General features: G+C 39.5%; 1 protein-coding gene across 1 annotated transcript in view; it reads left to right on the top strand.

Annotated features, from left to right (window-relative positions):
- Window positions 1-25,134, top strand: part of kitlga (kit ligand a) — a 140,464-nt gene extending 115,330 nt beyond the window's left edge. Inside the window, 3 exon segments of the mRNA XM_034175894.1 lie at window positions 8,551-8,660; window positions 24,418-24,482; window positions 24,578-25,134. Coding sequence (XP_034031785.1) covers window positions 8,551-8,660; window positions 24,418-24,448 — 141 coding nt within the window. The 3' untranslated portion in view covers window positions 24,449-24,482; window positions 24,578-25,134.
- The last annotated feature ends 325 nt before the right edge of the window (window positions 25,135-25,459 follow it).

Genomic DNA, 25,459 nt, shown 5'->3' on the forward strand with positions numbered 1-25,459 from the left:
TAACTTCCTTGTCCTCAAACGTGTGGTTAGTGCTGGAAGCTTGAATCTTCGACTGGACTGTCTTTAAGGTGGAGATGAACCTTAAAGACGAACCTCTCCACCTTAAAGACACTAACCACACATTTAGAGCAATTGTTTAGTCACTAGCCTATAGCAGTCTGCATCTCGGTAGGAGGGGTCTGGTTAGGTTTAAAACTCCAGCTTTGTGGCTTCTGTTACTCTTCTCTACAAGAGTCAAGACAGAAGTCAGACCACCAGAGCAAGAATTTTAGCTGAGGAAGCTTCTGTGATTTGAAGCGAAACGTCTTTGCATCAAGCAACCCAGTCCAGTTGAAGATTCAAGCTTCTCTATTATAACATTCACTGTTGTTGTTTTTTCCACATCCCACTTTCATCACTGTTTAAAACAAAAGTCTGTGTGCTAACACATTTAACCACATCGGATGTTGTAAACCTCAGAAAAATTCACTGCTGAATACATGATATTTTCTTTTGTGATTTTTTTTTCATTTATGACATTGTTTTCACGTGGCATCACTAATCCCAGCACCCTTGCTCAGCCACCACTTTAGGGATGTTTTATTTTGATAGCAGGTATCTAACATCAAGGTACAGTTTTGTGCTCATAATTGTTGAATTTTTTGCCAAATGATGGAGTCTAGAGGAATTTTTACAAAATACTTAATTACCAAATGGATCAGAAAAAATTATATCTTTTCAAGACAAAGGTGGCAACTTGCACTGTCTTGTATCATGTTGAAAATCTCCAAGACGTACTCATTAATAATGTGTCACCATCATTACCATCAATGGCGTTAAATGCCAACAGAGGGTAGTCAGAATTCAGACTTTTATTGCATTCAGATTATGATGTTTGTAATTCAAGATCATTTCTTAATAAGAAAACCTACCCTTGGAGTGTTTAAGGATATTGAAGAAGGATATAAAGGTAAATGGAAAAAACAATTTGAAGCTGGTTCAGATAACACCAAAAATTTGTTCAATTCTTCCTGAACTGAGGGACCATCTAGTCAACTAGATTTCATCATATTTTGCTTGAGCATCTGACTGGCAGATGGGGTCACTTCCTCTGTCAATGGACAGAGGTAACTAAAAGCCAACAAAATCTTGACATGATCGCTTGGGCCATTTCTTATATTGTGATTTTAAAATGTCATTGCATTTGTATTCGTTGCTAATGGTGAAAAAGTACATCAATATACAAAAGAATTATAAATAATTAAAATGTAGAGTGTAATATAGCATGATATGTTAAAATAACAGTTTAATGTAAGCCTCTGTCAGCTGTAGCTACATTGTACATGTTCTTTATTTTCCTGCTATGTTGAGATGTATTTGGCATCACGGTTTTTAACTATTTCAGGGTCACATCAAGAGTAACATAGCTTTAATTTTTTTTTTTTTTTTTTTTTTTTTTGCACTACTCGTAATATAGTATTGTAATAACAAGCACTTGTGGTTGACACAAAGAATTTGTCAAGTGCTTAGACAATATTACATGTCTGTTGGAGCAGGCCTGACATTTACACTGGATAAGCAAAAATAATGGTACTAAAATTCAGAAGTGGGACCAAGTCACTGTCAAGTCATTCTCAAGTCATCAATCTGCAAGTCCCAAGTCAAGTCTCAAACCAGCTTGCAAACAATTGGTGGTCATTATGATTTGAGACTTGACTTGGGACTTGTTGATTGATGTCTTGAGAGTGACTTGATGGTGACTTCGTCCCACCTCTGCTAAAATCTGATGTTAAACTGATGCGGGTCCCTTGACAGAGAAATGTAAGATCTCCAAGGAAAAGCTTGTTGAAACGTTTGCTGAAGATTACTAATGTAAGCTCATTGGGTGGATAGCAGCCAAGCAGCCAAGAAACTGATCATTAGCAAACTAATAATGCCATGTCACACACTTAATGCTTGAGGCTAATCAAAACTTAATTGCTGGTACTATCCCTTTTCTTTGAATTCACCATTTATATCATCATGTCCTGTTCTCAGAAGAAACCTGTTCTTGAGGACTGTTCCATATGAGGACTTGTGCTGTAACCTGCACACATTCTGACATCAGAAAAAAAAACACCTAATTCCTTTTTTTTTGTGCTATTTTGTGTAAAAAAAAAAAGTAAAAAGGAAATCTTGCTTGCTAAAGAAGAAATACAGCTCACTATACATATGAACCTCTAAAGTTTCATTCTTTCTATAGCACCTTTTTCTTCTTCATAAAAATTTAAATATTTATCAAAGTAAGCAGCTGTGTTTTATTAGATATATATTATATATATATATATATTAATATATATATATATATATATATATATATATACACTCAACAAAAATATAAACGCAACACTTTTGGTTTTGCTCCCATTTTGTATGAGATGAACTCAAAGATCTAAAACTTTTTCCACATACACAATATCACCATTTCCCTCAAATACTGTGCACTAATCATGGTGTCTAATCAGCATCTTGATATGGCACACCTGTGAGGTGGGATGGATTATCTCAGCAAAGGAGAAGTGCTCACTATCACAGATTTAGACTGGTTTGTGCACAGTATTTGAGGGAAATGGTGATATTGTGTATGTGGAAAAAGTTTTAATCTTTGAGTTCATCTCATACAAAATGGGAGCAAAACCAAAAGTGTTGCGTTATATTTTTGTTGAGTGTGTGTATATATATATATATATATATATATATATAATATATATATATAAAATTTGATTGTGTAGAGTAACTTTTTTACTCCAGCTCAGGAAGCCAAACTGGCCAGCCTGAAACACTGACACATGTGCAAGTTTATCAGAAAAATAATTTGGCGTGGCAATAGCCAGTTTAAATACCAGTGTCCGCGACTGAAAATTACCCCCTAAAAACCAGTCCGCCCTGCCTTCGCATCATTTCAGAGCATCAGCAGCGATTCACCGATTATCACCTCGTTTCTCCTTCAAACTGCACTCCAGTCACCATCTATCTCAGCCACAGATATCTGAAGCTTTTGTACAACAATCATTTCCACATAAATTCAGTATTATTTAATAATTAAAAGATGGGGGACTGATCAGAGCACCACAGCAGCACATCTGATCTGAAGTGCTGCTGTGCCTACATCATTTCGGAGCACGAAGTGGCGATTCACAGATTATCGCCTTGTTTCTGCTAAAAAAAACGGCCTTGTTTCTGCTTAAAACTAACTTTAGAATGATTTAAGAGTTTTACTTTGTCATCTGATGGTAAATAATCACATTATTCCCTTTGATCGGTTTGGGTGTAGATAGTCAGACTCAGAGAGTCAGTCTCAGACCCATGTGCAGTGAAGGCACAGTGAGGGCAGGGCAGACCAATTTTTACAGGGGAACATTCCGTCGGTGTCTAGGTGTGAAGGAAGAGAAACACACATAACATTTGCTGCTTTTACGAACATACATAGAAATCTAAACTGGCCCTGAAGAAGGAGCAGGGATCAGGGATGACTACTGGGAATCCAAGTTATTTTCACAATTCTGCACCTAGTGTAAGACGTAAGGCATGATAGGTGTAAAGAAAGAAAGAAGTAATTGGAATTTTTTTGTCTTCCCGTATATGAAAGCTATTTTTACCATTTAATGATGATTTATGGAGTGTTGCATGGAATATAAGAAACGCTGCTGTTATGGAGAGCGTAATAGTGATTTCTTTATGATCACCCCCTCTGTTGCTAAGCACCATGTACAGTCATGGTGTATGATCATTAATTGTTCTATCGGTGACAAACTTTAATTATCTAAGTTGTAAATGATACACCAGGAGCACAGTTTTATGTTTTTTTTTTGGCTGCTTGTTGGGAGTAACCACAGTGGATCATGCATGTCCCATATGAATTCCCAATTAGTGCAGCAGATAACAGAATGTTTGCAAAGGAATCCTTCAGATCCGGTTACAAGCACCAAGATTTGACTTTGTATACCTTTTTGGTACATATTTTAGAAAAATAACAGTCATTTGAATTTTCAATAGGCGGCCAAGTAGGGGTCAATTGAAGAACTGCATAGGGGTCAAAATAAAAAAAGTTCCAATCATATTAAAAGCTAACCACATTATGTGTCTGATCACAAAGATTCCAAAAAGGTATGTTTGGACTATCTGTGACTGAATGTTCTGGAGTTATGGGGTAAAAACAGCAAGCATGGTGAGAAAGGTCACTTTCAGTTTGTACAGGGGTCAAAAGTTAAAGTTGCTCCAATTATGGTAAAACATGATGCAAATTATTGGTTGAGTTAATAGGATTTTAAAAAGGAATAGTTTGCACCATGTGTCATGCTTAGTTATCATGTTATGGTGTAACATATGTCACATGTCATAGAATCCAATGGATGTCGACATTGTTTGACCTTTACTTTGGAGACCAAACATTCAACACAGTCAGAACTATTCCATTTGTGTGTGCAAAACTGGAATGTTTTTAAAGAACATGATACAGCATCTCTGTTGCTACAAGGAAAATGAGGATTCTCTTTACCCATTAGTGATTATGGGGTCAGGTCAGCCCTAGAAGCATATACACTATGGAATTGCCATGGATCCTGGATGGCAACCACGCAGGCAGACAAACAACAACAAAAGAACATAAACTGCCACAGCTGGAACTGTGAGCAAATGTCTGCGTTCTGAAAGTTCTTGTGAGGTACCGTGTACATTTTGGCAATTTTACTATCCAGGGTTTCTAATTTAAATGGACAGTGCTAAAGAAAGCATTAACATGCTAATGTGGACCCACATTAACTGCATTCCAATGGTTAGCTAATCATTGTTCTTAGCAAGTTGTGTGCGTGTATGTGTTGTTGTTGGGGTTTTTTTGCCGTTACTGCTGCTGTTACTGTTGTTGCTCTACTGCCCGTCTCTCTCAGTCAAAAGGCACCTTGACACTTGCACGAATGTGATCCACGCACTGGGACACAATCTGCTGTGCAGGAGAGTAAACTCATTGTAAACTCATTGTAAACTGTGCGCAGCTTTGTGCAAGTGTGCAACAAAAATTTTGAAATGTTCAAAATCTCTGTCACGCATTAATTATGTGAACTTCACATCAACATCGTGCAAGCACTTAAAAGCAATTAAAACAACACTGAGTGCGAGTGGTTGTGTCAGCGCACCGCATCACAGCGCAGGTCATGAACGATTATAACGAAATGTTAAATCTATCATAAACAGAATTTTAGATACTCATAAGAAGGAATGAACATGCAACTGTTTTACCAAGCTATTACATATAAACATTACAAATAATTACTTTTAGACTGTTCCAATGTGTTCTCCATGTCATGAAGTGCATGAGAAAGCGAGAGAGAGAAAAGGTCCAGCTGGAACGGTCCTCTGTGATTCCAGAAGCGATTAGAGGTGTTTAGATCAGCCAAACTCTGAGGGAAAATGATTAATCCGCTACAAAAATAAATATTTTATGCACAGCGTCCAGCAGCATAAAGCGCACCATCCAGCTGGGAACACAGCAGGTGGCATTGTCACGACGAAGTGCGTGGGAGTGCGGCGCCAAAATGCGTGCAAGTGTCAAGGCACCTAAACTCATCCCTAAACCACCACAAACAGGAAAAAAACACAGAAGATTTCATTTGTAAAACTAAATTTACACCCCTCTTCTGTTCTTTCTTTGACAAATCACTGATCAGTGTGTATTTGTGTAACTTCAGCAATCATCACCATTGATTCTTTTGAGTTACCCAGACATCCAAGCAACAGCCCCACCCAAATGTCCAAGACTTGAGGCATTTCCAGTGGCGGCACCAAGGGGGAGCTTGGGGGCTTAAGTCCACCCAGTAATGAGCCAAGCCCCCCCCAATAATTCTGCAAATAATGTGAATAGTGACTGACATATTTGTGGATCTCAACTGCAGTTTTGCACTGAGAATGTCTCAATATTGCGTAACTGAGCAGAGTGATGAATGTGTGTGTTCGGTGATCCACCAATGCTGAATCACCCTTCACAAACAAGTTTCAGTTTTGCAAATAAACATTTATTTGTAAAAACCCACACACAAGTTACAAATCAGAAATTTGTGTTTGTGGATCACAAAGCACGTGTACAAATCAAAGGATATTTGTAAATCACCCTCTGTGCATTTGCAGGGTATTAATGAGACAGATTTAACTCCATACTCCAAGAGTTTAGGTTTCAGAGAATTGTGGAGAGCTGGGCATGTCCCAACTTGTCGTCTGGCACTCCAAAACCATCAGCGGCTCCGTCGTGACGCGCGAAGCCTCCGCGCAGCTTTCCATGACAAAATCTCTTGTTAAAAGTGAAATCTGCCGGAAAATGGCTGATGTCCAGCTCTTGTGATAACCAGAGAAATTGCACATGATGGTCCCAGCTCCACAGAGCAATCCGTTTAGAAATGATCTGGTGGTTTCTGTCTCGTCCTCGGAGCGTGGCGCGCCGAGCGTCATTGTGGGCCGTCCTTAAAGCTGTAGTAACACTCCTTATTCTCTGTGAAGCCCGGAAAATTTTCACCGAAAGCCAGATAAATTTTTCGAATGGTTTCCAGCTGCATGTCTCTAACAGTTTCTGAAAAAATTCTGATGGAAAAAAAGCCCAAATCATTCTGCCATTTCCTGACAATGGAAATCCGACGAGGGGGCTGGACCACTCTCCCACAAGGCAAGGCATGCTCACAGGCGAATGACGCAACCGACAGGCGTGGAAAAACTCACGCATGCACACGAAGGTTTAAGCTTGGCTGACGTAAAAACATATGAATCAAATCCATATAGTTTTTGAAAAAAAAAAAGGACCGTTACTTTATGGACAGACCTCGTACAGTATAGATAGTAGATAGAGAGACAGACAGTTAGTTCAAGTGAAAGCAGTTTTCTAAAGTCTCCAACTTGGAATTTCGAAGTCCTCTGCACGTCTTTTCATGACAAAAAACTCCTGTAAGAGTGGAATGTGCAGTTCATTTCCAAAGTAAATGCTTTGTTGATCCGGGACGTCATCTGACTACCACAGAAATGGCAGAAGAGTTTGACATCAGCAGTTTTTCGGCATGAAAAGAGGTGCGGAGGACTTCGCACGTCGGGATGGAGGCGCAGGGCACACAACAAAAAGCATAGCCGTGATGAAGCCTCACAGGACATGTTGTGGCATGTCCAGGTCATCCACAATTTCTCGGATAGTCACACGACTGAAAAGCCACCGAAAGCTGTCTGAATCTTCCGAATGGTGCAAGAGCTGGGCATGTTAGGGCTTGTCCTGTGAGACCAACACGGAGGTGCTTTCGTCCCGCGCCATGAGCGGCTCCGTGGCGAATTTCTCCGCTCCTCTTTCCATTACAGAAACTCCTGTAACAGTGGAATGTGCCGAAAAAGTGCTATGTCCAGCTGTCTTGCCATTTCTCTGGTAGTCAGATGACGTCCCGGATCAACAAAGCGTTCACTTTGGAAATGATCTGATCGTTTGAGCCTGTCGATCGCCACTCGGTGCGCGGCGCGCCATCCGCCGCTGTGGGCCGTCTTTAATCCAGTTGTAATTGTCCTTAATCTGTGTGATCCCCATTAGATCTTTACCGAAAGCCATCTGAATTTTCCAAATGGTTTCCACTTGGCTGTCTCTCACACTTTCTGAAAAAATTTTGATGAAGTAAAGTGGCAGTCGATCAGCCAATTTCCTGACAATGAAAATCCGACGAGGGGGCTGGACCACTCCTCCCACAAGGCGTGCTCACAGGCGAATGACGCAGTCGACAGGCGTGAAAAAAACTCACGCATGCGCATGAAGGTTCAAGCTTGGCTGATGCAGTCACACATGATTCAAATCCATATAGTTTTTGCAAAAAATAAAAAGGTCCGTTACTTTTCTAACAGACCTCGTATGAACCTTTTTTGCAGACGTGCAAGTCACGGCTTCTCCACCACGACACTTAGCTGGTGACACAGTGCAATCTTGTGATATCTAACGCCACTACGTGACTTCTTTCCCCCTGGTCAGTTTTCAGTTTTATTACCAATGGTAATGTTGCATCACAGCTGGCTACCTCATACTCTATAGCGAGATGCTGTGAAGTACTCATTCTTCATCCACGTCAAACCAGAAGGAGAGCAGTCGGAGCATTGTGTGTGTGTGTGTGTGTGTGGGCGGGGGGGGTGTAATATAATGTCAGTTAAATGAGTGCCTGTCTGTGTGTGTGTTAGCTTAAGGATGCAAAGACGTCACTGTTGGTCTTGATTCTTTTGCAAATGAGTATCTATTCTGATATTCATTTTTAGCATCAATCATTATCTCAGTATCGATTTATTTGTGGACAACCCTAATAGCAACACATCTTGATTGTTTAATTTGTACTCCACTGCAGTGATGTTGAAAGGCAAAATCGCAGAAACTGTGTCATTGTCCAGATACATACGTATGCACCTGACTGTACGGCGTTTTATGACAGGTGATGTGAGCCCTTCAACTTCCTGCGGGTGCTGTACATACTGTGTTCACCTGTGTAGTAACTTAAAATGAATCTTTATACAACTCAATATAACTTTTGATGTAAACAGGTCAGATCACGAAGGAACTGGAATGATCAACAACAGAATCCTGGAGAAGGTGGGCTCCTCGCGGGGACAGAAGGGACTTCGCCTCCACTAGATGCTGAAATATCACAAAAGTGAGCTGTCTTTTTATAAGCTACATGAATTTAAATATCATGTTTGAAGTACATTTTTATGATTATATGGTTATTGTTCTTTTCCTCCTTGAAGGAGTAAAGGCTGAAGTGAGCAAAAAATGCGCACATATGTCTAAATATATGTCTGATTTCCCTTGTGAAATCATTTCTGCACATACTGTACTTGGTGGTGCATGTCATATCTGCATTCATACCATGAATGCAGATATGACATCATTGTTGGTGATGTGAGACCTTACTGCAAGGAGTTATTATATAACGTCTGAGTAGATCCTTGTCATCTGATTGATTGTATGTCACGTGACATGGATGATTCATCCCATTTGTATTGTGTTGCATTTACCGTGCAAATTTGGTTCCATCCATTTTGTACATTGCATGCTGCGATCACAGCGCATGCACACACTAGTGGGGATGGTGTTTAGCGAAACATGGTGGAGTTTGTTTTTGCTGACAGACGACGATGTGAACGAGCTAATTGGCACAGCTAATTCTTCTCACAAAAAAACACAAATCCACTACACCGTAAGTCGTCTGGAGGCATGAAGAGCTGTTAGGATGAAGTTACAACCCCAACTCCAGTGAAGTTGGGATGTTGTGTAAAATGTAAATTAAAAACAAAATACAATGATTTGCAAATCCTCAACCTATATTCAATTGAATACACCAGAAAGACAAGATATTTAATGTTCAAACTGATAAACTTTATTGTTTTTGTGCAAATATTTGCTGATTTTGAAATGGATGCCTGCAACACGTTTCAAAAAAGCTGACACAGTGGTAAACATACCACTGTATATACAACCCCTGGCAAAAATTATGGAATCACCGGCCTCGGAGGATGTTCATTCAGTTGTTTAATTTTGTAGAAAAAAAGCAGATCACAGACATGACACAAAACTAAAGTCATTTCAAATGGCAACTTTCTGGCTTTAAGAAACACTATACGAAATCAAGAAAAAAAGATTGTGGCAGTCAGTAACGGTTACTTTTTTAGACCAAGCAGAGGAAAAAAATATGGAATCACTCAATTCTGAGGAAAAAATTATGGAATCACCCTGTATATTTTCATCCCCAAAACTAACACCTGCATCATATCAGATCTGCTCGTTAGTCTGCATCTAAAAAGGAGCGAACACACCTTGGAGAGCTGTTGCACCACGTGGACTGACATGAATCATGGCTCCAACACGAGAGATGTCAATTGAAACAAAGGAAAGGATTATCAAACTCTTAAAAGAGAGTAAATCATCACGCAATGTTGCAAAAGATGTGGGTTGTTCACAGTCAGCTGTCTAAACTCTGGACCAAATACAAACAACATGGGAAGGTTGTTAAAGGCAAACATACTGGTAGACCAAGGAAGACATCAAAGCGTCAAGACAGAAAACTTAAAGCAATATGTCTCAAAAATCGAAAAATGTACAACAAAACAAATGAGGAACGAATGGGAGGAAACTGGAGTCAACGTCTGTGACCGAACTGTAAGAAACCGCCTAAAGGAAATGGGATTTACATACAGAAAAGCTAAACGAAAGGCATCATTAACACCTAAACAGAAAAAAACAAGGTTACAATGGGCTAAGGAAAAGCAATCATGGACTGTGGATGACTGGATGAAAGTCATATTCAGTGATGAATCTCAAATCTGCATTGGGCAAGGTGATGATGCTGGAACTTTTGTTTGGTGCCTTTCCAATGAGATTTATAAAGATGACTGCCTGAAGAGAACATGTAAATTTCCACAGTCATTGATGATATGGGGCTGCATGTCAGGTAAAGGCACTGGGGAGATGGCTGTCATTACATCATCAATAAATGCACAAGTTTATGTTGATATTTTGGACAATTGAAAGGATGTTTGGGGATGATGAAATCATTTTTCAAGATGATAATGCATCTTGCCATAGAGCAAAAACTGCAAAAACATTCCTTGCAAAAAGACACATAGGGTCAATGTCAATGAGCAGATCTGATTTGATGCAGGTGTTAATTTGGGGGATGAAAATTTACAGGGTGATTCCATAATTTTTTCCTCAGAATTGAGTGATTCCATATTTTTTTCCTCTGCTTAGTCTAAAAAAGTAACCGTTACTGACTGCCACAATCTTTTTTCTTGATTTCTTATAGTGTTTCTTAAAGCCAGAAAGTTACCATTTGAAATGACTTTAGTTTTGTGTCATGTCTGTGATCTGCTTTTTTTCTACAAAATTAAACAACTGAATGAACATCCTCTAAGGCCGGTGATTCCATAATTTTTGCCAGGGTTGTATATGTGTGTGTGTGTGTGTGTGTGTGTGTGTGTGTGTGTGTGTGTGTGTGTAGTAAAGTAAAGCAAATTAAATCAAAACGTGGCTTACTCCAGTACTGGCTTCTGTACTTTGGCTTCTTGTGTATGTAAGAACGGGCTTTGAGTTTTGTTGAGTGTTGTTGAGTTATATTGTTTATATATATAAATTTTGAATTGCCCTCTGATCTTGTGGTGTCTTCTAGCATGAACAGGTGTACTTTGTGTCTCAAAGGTCATTCGGCTGCAAGGATTGTTGCTCCATTGTTGTAGTACAATCTGGCTGTCAAGATTACATGGCTGGACGTTGAAAGCTAGACTGAAGACATGTTACTCCATATCATTTACAATTAGTCAGATTTTGAAGTATGATGTGATGGTAGTTTGGAGTTGATGTTTAGCTGATCTTATTTTCTTTCAATTTTCTGATCAGATCAGGATTTCTATGTTTATTTTTTATTTTAATGTTTTATTACTCTGTGAGCTTTTGGTGTTTTAATTGCCTGTCTTTTCCTGTCTATTACAGTACGTCCACCAAGGATGTAATAAAATCATCAGCGTTTATTTATTTGTCTGTCTTTTAGCAGGATTATGTCAAAACTACTACATGGATTTTGATGAAATTTTCACCACAGATAGACATTAGGCCATGGAAGACTCCATGTTGGGAAAGTGTAGTGACACGGACCCACAACAGGGGGCGTAAATGAACGGACAATGGAAGGAGTCAAATTATAACACTTTACTGGTGTGAATGTCACAACCAAACACAGCAGAATCAGAATGTGCAACAGTCAATCAATAAAGGTGTCGTGTGGGCAGGCTCGACGATAGGAGACGCCCGTCTGGAAACGAACCGGAACCACACGATTTCCACCGCCACCTGAACCCGAGGAATACTGCAGCCGCCAAGTCACGGAGTCCCCAGGTGGCCACCTTCCCGGCGTGTCGGATCTGGTACTGCTGGCAGAAAGCAAAAGACAGTCAAAGGGTGGGTGTGTGAACACCCAGTAACACTGGTGGGAATGCCACCTCCACCTCTCACTCAGCGCGTTGCAGCGGTCTTAGCTGAAAAGGAGCGCCGTCTTGCACAGCCTCCTCAAAAACGACCGGTTCTCCTGCAAACACTCACAATAAACAGATTTACAAAAGGCTGAGAGTATTACCTCCAGATGAAGATGATATCTTGGCAGTTTGGTGGAGGTGTCTTCCTGCTTTTATACCAGATGTGTTGATTAGTGACAGCTGTCACGGATGATTAGTGACAGCTGTCACCACGGCTTGTTCCTGAGGCGGCAGCGCCCTCTCGTGCCTGAAGCCCGCACTTCAGGCAGGGCGCCTTCTGGTGGTGGGCCAGCAGTACCTCCTCTTCTGGCAGCCCACACAACACTCCATTAAATTTTGGAGGTGATAAGGATCTGGATTCTGGACTAAGATTTCACTTTATATAGGCTTTGAAGGATTATGTAAAAAAAATACTTCATGGATTCTCACCGAATTTGCACCACAGATGGATATTAAAACATGGAAGACTCTGCTGAATTTTGAAGGTGATCAGATTGGCAGATGTCAGAAAACTGTGGCACTTAGTGGAAAGTACTACAGAAATATTTTGTTACATTCCATGTAAAGATTCAACACCACATTTTTATTCATTCTTCCACATAATTTTTCAGTTTACTTAATTTTGTTTTATTTTAATTCATTTCATTTTTTTTTTACCTTTCTGCTTTGTTTTCAACCCCTGATTTTATATTTCATTAGTGATGCAAATGGAGGTGTAGGGTACATACATGTATGTTGGCAAGATATTTTAAGAATCCAATATTGATCAAATTTGGCAAGTGCATTGATGAGAAAAAATTATTTGATTTTGCTGAGGACTAATCAACAATCAAGGTCAGCGGTCATGCAAAATGTAAAACACTCTAAATTGTAAAATGTTGGCAAAAAAAAAAAATCTCAAAAACATAAAAGTGACAATGCTGGCTGCTGTGTAAGCAAAAGATCAACTGACCATGAAGATTTAGACATGGTGACTGTAAAAAGTATAATAGAAATTGTTATTGAACCATTTACTTATATTTGTAATCTGTCTCTGTCAACTGGGGTTTTTCCAGATGAAATGAAAATTGCTAAGGTAGTCCCATTATATAAAAATGGAGACAAACATAATTTTTCTAATTACAGGCCAGTATCATTGCTTCCACAGTTTTCTAAAATTATGGAAAAAGTTTTTGTAACAAGATTGGATAAATTTATTGAGAAACATCATATTTTAAATAATGCTCAGTATGGATTCAGAACAAAACATTCGACAGCTATGGCAATTATGGAACTAATAGAGAAAATATCAACAACAATAGATAATAAGGATTATTTTGTAAGTATTTTTATTGACCTGAAAAAGGCTTTTGATGTTATAGACCACTCAAGATTGCTCCACAAGTTACAACAATATGGAATAAGAGGTGTTGCACATCAGTGGGTAAAAAGCTACTTAGAAAATAGAAAACAGTTTGTTCAGATAAATAATACCAAATCAGAATTGTGTAACATTATTTATGGAGTACCACAAGGATCGGTACTTGGACCCAAACTGTTTATTTTGTATATCAATGATTTTGTGAATGTATCCAATGTGCTTGGCAGCATTTTATTTGCTGATGATACAACGCTGTTTTACTCTGGATCAGATATACAGGAAGTAGCACAAGTGATAAATACAGAGTTGGAAAAAGTTAAACATTGGTTTGATATAAACAGATTGTCACTAAATATTAATAAGACAAATTTCATATTGTTTAATGATAGAGCGAAAAAAAATAATGTGTCATTACAAATAGATGGAATGGATATACAAAGGGTAAAAGAAATGAAATTTTTAGGAGTCATGATTGATGAAGATCTTACATGGAAGTCACACATAAATTACATAAAAGGAAAATAGCGAAAGCATATTGCTGTTTTGCATAAAGTAAAATATTCATTAAATAGTTATGGTTTATTAACATTGTACAATTCATTGATTGTCCCATATTTAACTTACTGTGTAGAAATCTGGGGATCAACATATACAACCTATATACAACCTTTATTTATTTTGCAGAAAAGAGCTTTAAAAGTGATTAGTAACAGTGGTTTTAGAGATCCATCTAATCCATGTTTATTAAGTATAGGGTACTTCAATTTCATGATTTAGTCGATTTGAAAATGTTACAAACGATGTACCAAGTTAATAAAAATATTTTACCAACAAACATTCAAAATATGTTTGAAAAAAGAGTAAGTAGTTATAAATTGAAAGGAATAGAAGTCTTTAAAAAACCAAGATTTAGAACCAAAGGAAAGGAAAGGAGTATTGCAGTAAATGGTGTCAAATTATGGAACAATCTTAATAAAGAAATTAAAGAATTAAGGTCGCTTAAATTATTTAAAAACATATTAAATTAGATGTATTAAGTAAGTATAAAATGAAGTAAGTCAGTGGGCTGCAAGAAAGTAAAAAAAAAAAAAGTAAACTTAATAATGTTTGGAGTGTCTTAAGTTTAAATGTAACCTATCAGTGATGTAATCTATTAATTAATGGTCATAATTATGAAATGGGTCAGTGGTATGTGACAAGTTAAAGAAATGCAATCTGTTAAATAATGTTGACTATGATGCTGTATATTGAAAGATTGTATTGTTAAAAGGGGCAGAAATCATAAGACTTGTTCTTCTTTCTGCTCCTTTTCATTCTGGTATTGTGGTGCTTTTGTTTTTTGCTTTTCTGTTTTTCTTTTAAATGAATGAAATAAATATTAAAAACTCAAACTCAAAAACTCAGTTCCTGTAGCTACTGTCAATTAATGGTATTGTGCAAATAATACCATTATCTGTCTTACGACTTATGCCTTATCTTGTTTGGTGATAATCCCTGCCTTATTTGAGACTTTGAAGAATTCAACATACCAGCAGTCTGTCTCTTTCAGTGATTGGACATCACTGAAAGAGTGATGACAATCAACTTTTACCACCTTCTAGTTTCTAATATGTAATGTATGGTGTCATCGGCATAGGTGTATCCCATTTCCCTAACAAAATATAAAATAATAATAATGATAAAATAATCATGAAAGACAAAGAAATAATAAGGAAAATTGTATACCTTTGGCAGATGTCATTCACACTCCAGAGCAGAAGGTGGTGTCAATGGATGCCAACTGCTGAAAAACAAGGAGAAGAAGATCTGAATGAGTAGACATGCTGGGTCTTAGTAAACAAGTGAAATTAATAAATCATGTTGTTAAACAGAAAGACCATGCTCTTGAATAAAAAGAGGAAGTATAACCTTCATAGCTCTCCACCTCACTTGTTTGGACTGTGTGGGACAACCAAAACATCAACAAGCAGTACAGCTAGGCTCAGATAAGGTTCAGACTTCAGATAAATTTATTGATCCCAAAAAAGGGCAATTCCGTTTACACCCCAATTACGTCAGACAAGATACAGCAATTAATCCACAATTGTTACTTGTTTACCATAATAATGGCACACATCAAAATTAGACACAACACATATACATTTGCCATTGTTTATGTGTACTAAACTTGAAGCAGTCCGTCATCCAAATTGAGGTAAAGTGGGTGAAGGCTGCTGCAACTGGAGTCGCGCCGCCACTAGCTTGGGGGGAATGGGGACCTGCCGCAGCTAAAAAACCGCGCAGCCCCCGGAGGGGGAAGGGGTGGCGTGAGTGGTGGCGGGAAGGGAGGTAAAGGTGAAAATGGAGCATGCTTCAGTCTTGTCCATGTGTAAGTCTGTCAGTTTATTGTCTTTGTGGGTTGAGATAAGAAGGAGCTGAATAATCTCACCAGAGCCTGAAGACATTCCTCTGGAGGAAAACAGTGGGCAATTTGTCCTTGAGGCTAGATAAACCTGGAGTGTTGTGGTTGAGCAGTGAAAAACACTTTTAACAGTTCCACTTGAACAACCAAATCCCAATTATGAATTAAGAATATTCCCAATTATGAATTAAGAATATTCACCGGCCTCTGAAACCTTCAGCTTCAACTGCAAGGCAGCATCAGCTCCAAGATGTCATCCAATTTGCGTCTGAGTTCAAGAGTCAACGCAGTCTGAGAATGCACTGCCTTGCCAACCTCGTTAATCATGACGGACAAGCGAGGGGCCGTGGATCTAGATGCCGCCGTCTTGCCAATTTTCCGGTAGATCAGGGCAGCACTAAGCCAAAAAGTACCAGCCCTGCTACCATAAGACCAAAAATGAATAAATCCTCGACATCCTCAACGGAGAAAGGCACCAAGCAAGGTTGGCGCATTTGGTTGGTTGTGATGTTTTTGAAATGTATTTGAGTTTTCAGACATTTGGTTGCATTTAGTGAGGTAAACTTGTGCATTTTAGCTCTAAACAGAGCCACTGAATAGTTTTAATCTGTTCAGCGGCCACAAGAAGCAGTTAACGCTGAGGTCTTATGTTTGATACAGTAACATTAATTTAGACAATTAGCTACTGCTCACTACACTATGGTCATGAAAATTCAGTAAGGTATATCTTATATATTATATATTATATTCCAATTCTAAGGTGGAACTATGCCAGTATACAAAGGTATATCTAAATATCTAAAAAGGAAGAGTAAAATAGGAGAGTAGAAAAGAGTAGAGTAGAGCCACTTAGGTGCCTGGCCTTAAGAACCAGGGATTGTAGGTTAAAAAGCTTTTTATCCCATGGGAACTCTCCCTACCCACCCAAGCAGCTCAAAAAAGGTATATATAATATAATAAATAATAAGACATAAGAATGATAAGACCTCATAGGAGAAGATTGTAGTATAGGTAATTTAGTATGTAGACTAGTAGTAAAATCAAATATAGTTAGTAGGCTAAGCTATAGAAGCAGAAGCTATGAGTGTGTGAGTGTACTGGTATCTATCTAAAGTAACTCTGTTAGCTACTATAGGAAAATAAAAAGTATAATCATTATGCTATCAAATTGGAAAACCTAAGAACGTAGGTACTATATGTTGATATCTTTAAAGGAAACATAAACTGATGAATCATTAAAATCTACACTGTGTAAAATAGAATTGTAAATGGCGAAAATAAGCTAGTTATAGTAGAAGAGCTAAATTAGCCGTGAATAAGCCAACCGTACCAGCAAGCTAACACGATAACAAAAACGGTAATTAGTGTATAAAGTATAATAGCATAGTTAAACCTACAGTAATGGTATTAACAAATACATATAAAATAAATGTGGGCAAAAGTATGAATTAATGTGGGTTATCAAACACAAAAGAACCAACTATTTTGTAAGCTACAATGAATGTTGCTAAGGCGGCTAGACTGAGTTTTTAAAATGTGTAATTATAGTTAGGTAAATGTTCACATGTTTAACTATGAACGTAATTAGTATTTGTGTTATAAGTAAATATGCCCCTATTAAAGTAATTTTGCTTGTAGCAGCTGTACCATGTTCAAAAACAATATTTTTCTGCTTCATGATGCATTTTGTGACAGATGTGACTACTACTCCAGTGTGACTTATAGTTCTGAAAATACAGTAACCTCTATGACAGTAGAAAACACATTTCCGTTTTACCTTCCACAATTTATTTTTGTAGATATCCACATGTTCAAATGTTGAATCTATACTTTAGCATCCTGTCCAAGATGGATCCTGCTTCTCCACCCTATGCAGCAACACCCCCCAATCCTTAATTGGAGTAAGTGGGTATGGAAAGTTAATGAATAAATGAATGATATCTGTACTCCACTTGAAATAATGTCAACCAGAGTTGGATTACCACTTTTTTAAACTTCCTTTTAAAACCTAAAAGTGCTGTGAGCAAGTAGTATAGAAAAAATTAATGTGGTAATATAAGCAAGACCCCCCCCACACCACCACCACCGCCATTCTTTTGCTGTGTGCAAGTTTTCATCTGTACAACTGTATGGGGCTTTTCTTGTTTTTACTTTTTCACTCGGTGGCAGGCTTCAAAGCCTTTAAGATTAGAAATCGGCACTGTTTAACACATGTAAAATGTGGCTTTACTTTGTCATGTGGAAGTAATCATTGACATCCCTCAACAAAACATCTACAAAGTAACACATTTTTCACTAAAATGTGTACATTTGTTTTTCGGATCTGGTGGTGCTCTCACAGATGTAGCCGTTAGCCATATTGTGTCATAACTCATGTCAATACCATGGTATTCCCTTTTTTTTTTGAACTTCAGCGTTACAATCTGGATGGTGTTTTTCTTCTTTAGTCTAGTCAAAAATGACATTTACTACTTCTATAAACAATTGAACATTTAACTTCTCTGACTACAACCACTGTTTTGCTGAATCCAAATTAAAAATGTTGATGGATTTTCTGGGCCTTCATATGCTTTGATACTTTTGCAATCGTCACATTTGTGTCTTTTGATTCTCTCATTTGTTCAGCTACAGTCAATATGTTTTTAAGCACAGACATCACTAACAGATAGCAGTGCTAACTGCTTTAAAGTTCTGTGTCCACACCACAGTGTCCTGTTGAGATTGCAAATCCAGTATTCTTTTTTCTCCGAGCCTTCTTGGTCACACTCTTGCAAAAGTGGATAAAATTGTCCAGCTTTCTCTGAGACACAAGTAAAAATAAAATGTAGGAGTCAAGCACTGTAAACAGTGGGACCACCTGAGGTGATTGTATGAGCTAATGTACATATACCCGATTATTCTAGTCAAGGGTGATGGGGAGGGGGAGCTATCCCAGCAGTCGTCAGGCACAAGGTTGTGGTACAACACAGAACTACATATAGATAGACAAACTCATTCACACTCACACTCAGTCAATTTAAAGTCTCTAATTCACTTAACCTACATGTGTTTGGATGTGGGAGGAACCGGAGCACCACAGGGAACCCACACATACACAGTGAGGACATGCAAATTCCACACAGAAAGGTGGGAAGCGAACACAGGACCTTCTTGCTGTGAGGCAGCAGTACTAACCACTAAACCACTGTGCCTCCCTTCCAATATTCCACACAATAAAATGAATGTTATGAAGCCCCTTTTGTTGACCTATGACAACTGATGTCAGTGTTTTCATGGACATGCATATACAGGTGGTCTCAAAAACATGTACCCAAAAATATTTTGACAACACAGAAAAACCAGTCAATATTATCAGACATTTCTGCTATGACCATGTGGCTGAAGCATATGATTTTTCTCCCTAATGCACAGGTTTGTCTTTTACACACATGATCAGTGTAACCTCCTCATCTGAATTTTCCGAAGAAACAAATCATCCATCTCCAGTATTCTGGAAAACTACCGAGTAAATTTAAATCTCTTTTCCATTTGCTGGGGAGATAGTTTGCTCTCGAGACTGAATTTTGTATGGAAAGAGATTCAAATCAGCCCTTAGGATGCGTTGCACAGAACTCAACGATTTTTGTTCTCTGAATTAGGGTCATCTGCTGCATTTTTCCTAGACTTAATGTCTTGCAGAACAAACTTTGTGGTTCCTGAAATGAGAAAAACATGATTATTTCCCAGTAAAACCATTTCTGGTATTCATATTTTCAGAATCTGAACTTTTTCGTGTTGTCGCGCTGCGATGACTAATCAAGGACTGGATATGTAGTGACATGGAGATGTCTGGAGTTTATACTTGATGTGGACATGTCCTGTCTCTGGAAGCCAGCCCGGTGAGCAGGGCTTATGTCCCTTTTGTCCTTTATTTATTTAACACAATTACTTGTATGACAGAGTTTGAGGGGAGAGAGATGAACTGCAGCAGCAGCCATTTTTTTTTTTTTTTTGTTTTGTCTCGCGAATGAATCGTTAATGTAAATAGGCCCTGGGAGCTGGGATTTCCCACCCTGTTAGATCAGTCAACATGAACACAGAAAATAAATTACACAGAGTGTGAGCTACAGATGAATGGAAATGAAGTGGAGCCACGCAGGGATAGTTTATTTGGTACCCTGTCAAACGGAATGAACATGAACAAAAAAAAAGTGGGAGCATGTGTGTGTGGCCATAAACGCTGTGGGCTCAGAGCAGTGCACACAGACATTGAAGTTAAAAAAGTTAGGTGCACTGCTGCTGATAGTGTGTGACATCCACAACTTACATACGTTTATTGAAAAATACTACAGGGAGACAATCAGGGGCCTGTTAAGGAGCTCTGCAGCCATCGCACACCATACCAGCCTCTAGCCTGCCCAACCCAACCCAATGCATTAGCGCATCACATATGATTTGAACATTGATGGAATTAAATTGTTTCCTATTAACAGAAACAAATTCATCATGTGATGGCACCTTCATAGCAATATGTGTGCAGTCAGCAGCTCCAATCACATTAGGGAAACTGGCTCTTGCTGCAAATTGCACATTAATGGAATGTGATGTACCTGGATGACATTCGGATGATTGCGTTCCACACAGCTGGCATGGCTCGGCTCAAGGTTGACTGGCACACTCCTGACTGATCGGCCAGCTCCCACTGGAATGCCCCTGCTGCCAGGAAGCCCAGCATGGTCAGCACTTGTGTGGGCACAGACAACCTCTAGATCCTCACCGTATTGCACTCTAGGCCAGCTGCAGTTTTGTGGGCAACTCCAGTAACACTGGCCTTGGTACACGAAATCGGCTTATGAACCAATTATCGTCATTTACAAGTAAATCCTTGCACTCCCTGTATACTTGCTCATGTCAAATTGCACCATTTGCAAGGTCTTCTAACAACGTTAACGCAGCCATTGCTAATGCCATTTTCCTTATCACTTTGTGCATGCTGTTTTATCCACCCATATAATTGTAAATATGTGGGTGTGTTAGTAAGTGTGTCTCTGATGTGCACATCAATTTGATGACTTCTTGTTTTCACACTATTAACAGTTTCCCACCATCACCTCTATGTGTTGCCAGTGGACCAATAGCTGTAGAAATATGCATACACCAGCCATTAACTTGGCGTGGTGCACCGCACATTTCCACGATTATTTCAATTTTGATATATCTGAATGTTACCGTGGAGAAGGATGTATGCCACTTTTTGTGTGTTCACAGCCTTTGTACATGAGGCCCCTGGTTATTTTCTTTTACTTTCCTTCGTAACTTACTTTCCTTCCTTGTAATATTCAGCCATATAAATTCAGCTGGTTTTCTGGTCTGATCTGAGGTCACAGCTGAAAGAGGTGGACATGTTGCACTTTCGGGGCAGGCTGGGAGCAGAGAGCTCGGCACTGTGCGATCCAGCTGTCTACACCATCAGAGAATGTCACTGACCAACCGTGACCCCGAACTGGTAGCATGCAGAGGAACATCACAGAGAGACTGGGAGCCAGACAGGCACCCACTTCCTGTACTGAAAGGACAGGCATGTGGAGAGGGTTGTCCGGGGTAAGGCAGGGGTGCCGACCTCCATCACACCATGCATTTGTGTTCATGGAAATGGCTAGACTGGACCAACGGACCTTTTGCACTGCCAACCATTAATTAGCTCAGCCACAGACCTTTTAAACATCCATCCATCCATGTTCTTCCGCTTTATCCGGAGTCGGGTTGCGGGGGCAGCAGCTCAAGCAAAGCCGCCCAGAACTCCCGATCCACACACACCTCCCCCAGCTCCTCTGGAGGAACCCCAAGGCGTTCCCAAGCCAGCCGAGAGATGTAGTCCCTCCAGCGTGTCCTGGATCTTCCCCGGGGCCTCCTCCCAGTGGGACGTGCCCTGGGGAGGAGGCCCCGGGCACCTTTTAAACATATGAACTGTAAAATCTTTGATTCATCAAGTTTTTACCCAGATTTCAACTTTGAATGAGTAGATTTGAAAATGAAACAATCCAGGTTCAACTTCGGCTCAAAAAAGGGAATTATAAAAGGGGCCATATAGTACAAAATGAGTAATATTGCGATATAATACCATCACTATCCAAAAAGTGAAAAATACCGTCTTTTGTAACCGTACAAGAAGGAGATTAGTGAGAAGAACATCCAAAACAATTCTGACAACAGCGCAGGATTTACAAGGCTCATTGGCTCAGATTGGAAAAACTTTATGAGCAACTTTTGTGTATTGCTTTACCAGTTATGACTTCATGGTAGAGTGCGTCAGAGAAGGAGACATAAGAGATGTCAAAAGACATCTCAGCAACAGGAGCCTAGATCATTTAAAATATCAGCTTTTATTTCTTGCTATTTCCTCCTATTTACTAGACAACATAAAACGTGAACCACTCAATTTTTTCTGAACAAAAATACTTGAACAGGTAAGACTCAAATTAAACAAGACTTAATATTGGGTTCCATATCGCATCCTTTCCAAAAATTTCCTGTATATTTGTATTGTCAATTGTGTCTGTAGCATGGCCCAAGCAGTGGCTCACCCCTTTGAGTCTGGTCTGCTTGAGGTTTCTTCCTCAAATCATCAGAGAGAGTTTTTCCTTACCACTGTCACCTGTGTGCTTGCTCTAGGGCATAGGTGTCAAACTGATTCCAGAAAGGGCCAAGAGGGTGCAGGTTTTCTTTGTAACCACCACCTCCAGCAGGTGATTTCACTGATGAACATCACTTTGAGCAGATGGGAAGAGTTCATCAGTGAAATCACCTGCTGGAGGTGGTGGTTACAAAGAAAACCTGCACCCTCTTGGGCCTTTCTGGAATCAGTTTGACACCTATGCTCTAGAGGTTGGTAAGGTTAAGCCCTGGTCCCAGCAAATAATGAAGGATGAATAATGAGCCACGTGGCATGTTTTTTTGCCACGAGAGGATTTATTCAACTATCGTGGGAGAATGGTAGCTCTTAGAGGCAGTATCTTTAGTTAACAAGGCTCATCTCTGAGCGTGGTGCTAATTTGAAGATGTTCAAAATTTAGCAACAACAGCATGCAGACGAGGCTGCTAAAAGCCCATTATCCATGCGCCTGGCAGCTGCGCAGGACCTGAGAGGCTATGTTTGGAGTGGCTGCCCTCTTGCGCACACAATTACACCTGCTCTGTGTGCTGGACGCTGTATATAAAATAATTATTTTGTCAGGGATTAATCATTTTCTGCCAAACCTTGGATGCTGAAAACACTTCTAATCACTTCTGGAATCACAGAGGACTGTTTCATCTGGACGTTTTTTTTTTCCCACTCTCTCCTGCTCCGTGAGGAACGTATTTTTGGCTCAGCTTAAAGGTAGCTATTTTAATGTTTTTATAGCTTGATAAAACAGTTGCATGTTCATTCCTAGCTGTAAAATACGTTTATGATAGATTTAATATCTTATTAATGGATCAGATGTGTGTGCGTTCTGACGCAATGATTCACGCTCCAAACGAGCATTTAGGCAGAACGCCGGCTCACAAAAGAGTGATTTTGCAGCCAATAATGGATGAGCACAAACTTAAAAGTGGGATCACGGTGTGAAAATGACTGTGTTTAAAGCCAGGGAAGAAATAAAGCGGGCGAGCCGCGGATGGAAAGGAAGCCAGTGAGAAGGAGCGCAGAGGAGGGTGTCCATGAACCCGTGGTTTGGTTCCTGCTGGTCTGGTGCATTACAGGTGGACAGGAGCCTGGTGTGCGGTGCACAACTTCGGGACTGTACTGGAGGGTCTATTTCATCTTCACATGCTGCCGTGAATTGAAAACCCACACTTTAAAGGGACCAAGTGTGGGAGGTCTGGAGGTTTGGACCAAGCCCATGCCAAAATGTGCACCAATATCGTGTTATCATGATGCTACATGGATCATATGTGGCTTGACGTGGATCATATGCAGCAACACGAGCCACTCGAGGTTGGACGGGGCTCAAATGACAGGTCGGTCGTGGCTCACTGGAGGCTGATATGTGGCACATGTGAGGTACAGAGAGGCACATAGAGGAGCCTTAGTAGTGGATACGTGACGGCTTAAAATGTGGATCAGTCTTCAAATAATCGCTTACGCACCCATGTGTGGCTCATTATTCATGGCTTATTATTTGGTGGGGCTGAGGCTTTAGCCCTTACTTGTGTGAAGCGCCTTGAGGCAGAATTTTGTGATTTGGTGCTATATAAATGAAAATCCTTGCCTACAACTCATTAATGTCTTTGAATTGCTGGTTTCTTCTTTGTGCTTTCACAGCCGCTTCTTCTCATTGTTTGTTTGGGTGTTTTCTACTTTCAGTTTCCTCTTCAGCAGATGAAATGGTGTACTTAATGTGAATAAGCTCTGGTAATCGACTTGGCCAGTCAGTCTACACTGGGCTCTTTGAGCCACAAAGCTGAGATATCAGACCTTCAAGGCTTTTCAACCTTAGTGCCAGTTTGATGAGTACATTCATTCAAGAGTACATTCACCAGAAATCAATGTCTTTACATGTGTAGCCACCACCTAACATACCAAATACCTTGAGCCTTGCAAACACAGTAAATAAATCTTTCAGGACTGTGTCTTTACTTTTTTGTTTCTGTCCAATTACAGAAACAAGCTGAATGTCATTGAGACAGTGTAAAGCATCTGCCCTTTCATGTTCTTCAGCATAATTGGTGAGTTTTTCCTTTCAAATGAAATGGGTTGGACAGAGAAATTAGTTGTGTTAATGTTACCGCTTCTACAGCTTTTTTCTTTTTCCCCCCCTTAGGGCTGTGCTCTTGTCTCCTGTCCATGTCCAAAGGTGATCAACAGAAACATGAAGCTGAAATCCACAGTGAGATCTCAAAGGCCTATTGTTGACTGCTATCCACATTCATAATGGCTTTACACTTGCCATAACCAAGGTTCTCCTGGTTCAATGGATAAGCTTGCCTTTCTTGTAAGACTACATTACCCCTTTGCTACTGAAAACACCTTGAGATTTTTCAGAGACATAGAACATGTAAACCCTGTAAGACACTCCCTTAGATTCCCAGCTTCTGCAAGTCATCCATCGCAACATATGCATATGGACTCTTTGGGAAACCTATTGCTTCTCCAGCACCTCCATTCAGAATTTTGCTACTGTCTGCCTCCATTTTGGGCCTGCCGTTTCCTCTTCAAACACTAAAGCAAAGAGATATTGACACTGGTTATCTCTTGTATGAACTGAGGCATGAATCACTACCTCTATTGACCCTAATGTTAACCATACTCTCAACAGCTCTACAGTTTTTACCTGAGTATAAGGTTTCCCTAAGAATATAAAGTTATAATATTGTAGTTCCAAGGTGTCTTGTCTGGTTTTTCCGTGTACCCTTGGGGGTGTTATGATCTATTTATTTATTGTTGCAGGATTGTGCTGCTGCTATTGATACAACTGAAATGTTTTATTCTTTTACGAGCATTGTTACTAATGGGGCACATTTAAACAGTGATGAAAGTTTTCCAGGAATGCTGTGTTTTTGAGAAGGACCTATGTTATGTCCGGGAAAGTGTCAGTGGTCATGAAAACATTGATCAATGCTGTACCTAATTCATTTGCTTTAGATTGTGTGTCTACTGTGTGAGAGGTTTCCCCTACCAAAAAAAAAAGGATATTTAAAGTTTA

Source organism: Thalassophryne amazonica, chromosome 8, assembly GCF_902500255.1.
Source record: "Thalassophryne amazonica chromosome 8, fThaAma1.1, whole genome shotgun sequence".
In the NCBI taxonomy this organism is placed as follows: Eukaryota; Metazoa; Chordata; class Actinopteri; order Batrachoidiformes; family Batrachoididae; genus Thalassophryne; species Thalassophryne amazonica.